The sequence below is a fragment of the Crinia signifera genome, chromosome 1, assembly GCF_055691185.1.
Source record: "Crinia signifera chromosome 1, ASM5569118v1, whole genome shotgun sequence".
In the NCBI taxonomy this organism is placed as follows: domain Eukaryota; kingdom Metazoa; phylum Chordata; class Amphibia; order Anura; family Myobatrachidae; genus Crinia; species Crinia signifera.
In genome coordinates, this window is record NC_139217.1 from 245,864,844 (window position 1) to 245,868,011 (window position 3,168).

General features: G+C 47.0%; 1 protein-coding gene across 1 annotated transcript; it reads left to right on the forward strand.

The window, feature by feature from the left end:
- The first annotated feature begins 818 nt into the window (after positions 1-818).
- Positions 819-2,472, forward strand: FOXE1 (forkhead box E1). Its single transcript, XM_083158277.1, has one exon. The coding sequence runs from the start codon at positions 1,002-1,004 to the stop codon at positions 2,148-2,150; it is 1,149 nt and encodes a 382-aa protein (XP_083014403.1). The 5' UTR covers positions 819-1,001; the 3' UTR covers positions 2,151-2,472.
- The last annotated feature ends 696 nt before the right edge of the window (positions 2,473-3,168 follow it).

Below are 3,168 nucleotides of genomic sequence, written 5' to 3' on the forward strand. Positions count from 1 at the left end.
AGGTGTGATTGCGTGTGGGATGGAGACTTTTATTCTGACAGCAAGGTGTGCAGCCCATATGTGCAGGTGATAGATGCTGCACTATATAAGGTGCTGTAGTGAGGAGGAGGAGGAGGGGAGAATCCGACTCTGAGTGCAGAACCTTGGCCAGGCAGCGCTGCTTCCCAGGTAACACTGGCTATAGCCTATATATACCGTGCACCTGACAGCAGTATTACACTTCCACTACCCAATTACCTATAAGGATATGATTTGAATAGATAATTACTAACTTATTTGTCAATCTATTGCTACTGAACGCAATGTAATGGTAGCTGATAGGTGATACCACTTAAGAATACCAATAACATATCTTGATAAGTAAGCAACTGCATTCTAATCTTAATAACTTAGATATTCGCATGTTATTGGGAATAATGTATGTTTAGTGATCAAGTGTAAATATATACCTACTAATATGATATCTGCATTTGACATTTTCAAATAAAAGTAAGAGCACGTGATCTGTCAAAAAGTAGAGATCTATGCCTATTATATTCCAAATATTATTATTTGCAGAATTGTATTGTTTGCTGCTTAAATTGTGTACTGAATTGCTGAAGTTATAAAGCCAATATAAAATGAAATAAATCACTAAATCATGACGTTATGTAAGTATTGTAGTCACTATGTTGCAATGTCTAGGTCAGTGTGTTGCAATGTATTCCTCTGACACATTGTATTTGCTCCGCAGACTCCAGGGAGGATTATCAGTGTGGAGGGAGCTGTCCATGTGTTGGAGACAGTCAGCCAAGGCACATTAGGACAATGATGTCCGCCTGTAGGTTGTAGACCTGCTCGGCTCCCGGGGTGGCAGAACATCGCCTCGCTGGTGGTCCTAGGAGGATTGTGTTTCCTGGGATTATACAACAAAGCGACATCTGATCCCCTCTGTTACAAGTCTACCTTATCCCAGGTACAAGGACGTCTGCCTACTGACTGGAAGGGCATAGCACAGCAGGATGACCGCAGAGACCCAGCAGTCCCCACCCAGGGCCACCGGTCCCGCCACCAACCTGCAGCAGTCCAGCAGCATGGCCATGCCAGTGGTGAAGGTGGAGAAAGAGCAGGGCTCAGAGGCCAGTGTGTCCAGCGGGCAGTCTGAGGTGGAGGACACCCCGAAAGGCAGGAGGAGGAAAAGGCCCCTGCAGAGGGGTAAGCCGCCCTACAGCTATATCGCCCTCATAGCCATGGCCATAGCGCACTCCTCTGATAGGAAGCTCACCCTGGGGGGCATCTACAAGTTCATCACCGAGCGCTTCCCCTTCTACCGGGACAACTCCAAGAAGTGGCAGAACTCCATTAGGCACAACCTCACCCTCAATGACTGCTTCATCAAGATCCCCCGGGAGCCCGGGCGGCCGGGTAAGGGCAACTACTGGGCGCTGGACCCCAATGCTGAGGACATGTTTGACAGTGGCAGCTTCCTGAGGCGGAGGAAGAGGTTCAAAAGGACAGATGTCACCACATACCCAGCTTACATCCATGACACATCCATGTTCCCAACCCTGCAGGTGGCCAGGCCATCCTACCCCAACTCTATGTACTCCAACATGACTGTCAGCCAGGGCTATGGCCAGCATGTAGCCCCCCATTCCTCCGTATACTATCCCTCCTCCTCCCCCTCCTTCAGCACCGGCCAGTCCCGGGTGTTCAGCATCAACACCCTGATCGGCCACTCGGGTGGCGCGGATCATGGCCAGCAGCAGGCGAGCAGGTCCATGAGCCCAGAGTCCGCGGCCACCACCGCCAGCTCCTGCACCTATGCGGCCGCCTCAGGCTACAGCAGCCAGGCCGGGGGAGGCTCCATGCTACAGAGGTCTGCCAACCCGGTGCCATATTCCTACCCGATGCCCAACAGCCACCTGCCCGGCATCAGCCAGGGCTCCTACACACACGGGAACACACAGCTGTTTGGCACCCCCAGCAGGATGATGCCCACCTCTCCTGTGATGAGCGCGGACAGCATGGACTTCTATGGGAGGATATCTCCAGGACAGTACACTTCCCTGTCTGCCTACAACAGCAATGGGCAACTCCCTGGTACTAATGCCTATCTGAGACATGCCACCTACCCTGGCAGCATGGACAGGTTTGTGTCTGCAGTGTGATTTGGGTGCTGCTATGCTGGTGGGCATTACATGGACTGACATGTGCAGGTCTCCCCAGAGTCTTTACTGTGTAATGATCTGGGGACAGACACTAACGAGGTGCTAGAGTACCTGCAGCTATTGTACTCAGCGCCTTGTCATCATGCTTTGGCCTTGGAGATCTCACGGAGGCTAATGGACTACAAGCTGCAATATTTGACAAGCTCAGCACCCCTCATCCTTTTATTTTTCCCTATGGGATGGAAAGGAGGACCGATACTTACATTACTGTTGTAGAGCTGTACATAATAATCATATTCTCTTTAATTATGTATTTTAATTAATATCGCAACGAGGATTTCTAATAAGTTTAAATTAATTTACAAAAAAAGCTAATGAAGTGCATTTAGCCTCTACAAAAATAATAATAGTAATAAATAAAATAACTGAAAAGCAAAAACAATGAGCCCAGTATCATGTACAACGCCAGGTATCATGTACAACGCCGCACTTTTTGGGGACGTGGGAGTAACAGTCTTCTAAATTCTTTTTTATTGTTCTTGTTATAAATAAATCTGCTTTATTATTAGTAATACATTTCTAATTATTTTACCCCGTGAACCTAAACAGGCGAGCAGTCCACGATGTGGTGACACCTACCTACTATAGTGATCGATGTGTTAGCGCAGGTTATTGGCTGCACAATGAGTGAGCATGCTGATACATTATCTATAGTGTGCGTCACCTCGTATTCATTTACAGCATACAGTATATTGCAAAAATTGCTATCCGGGTGTTTATTTGCCTTTACTAGTAATGGGGCCCATTTATCATTGATCATGACTGTAACTGTTCGCGGTGGTTAGGTGTAAATGTTTCACATACGATATATATGTGTGTGTGTATATTTTATTAGCAGTTTCTTATATAGCGCACACAGATTCCGCAGCGCTTGTGTATATATATATATATATATATATATATATATATATATATATATATATTCGCAGCGGTAACCCACTCCGCTGAACTATCCTAC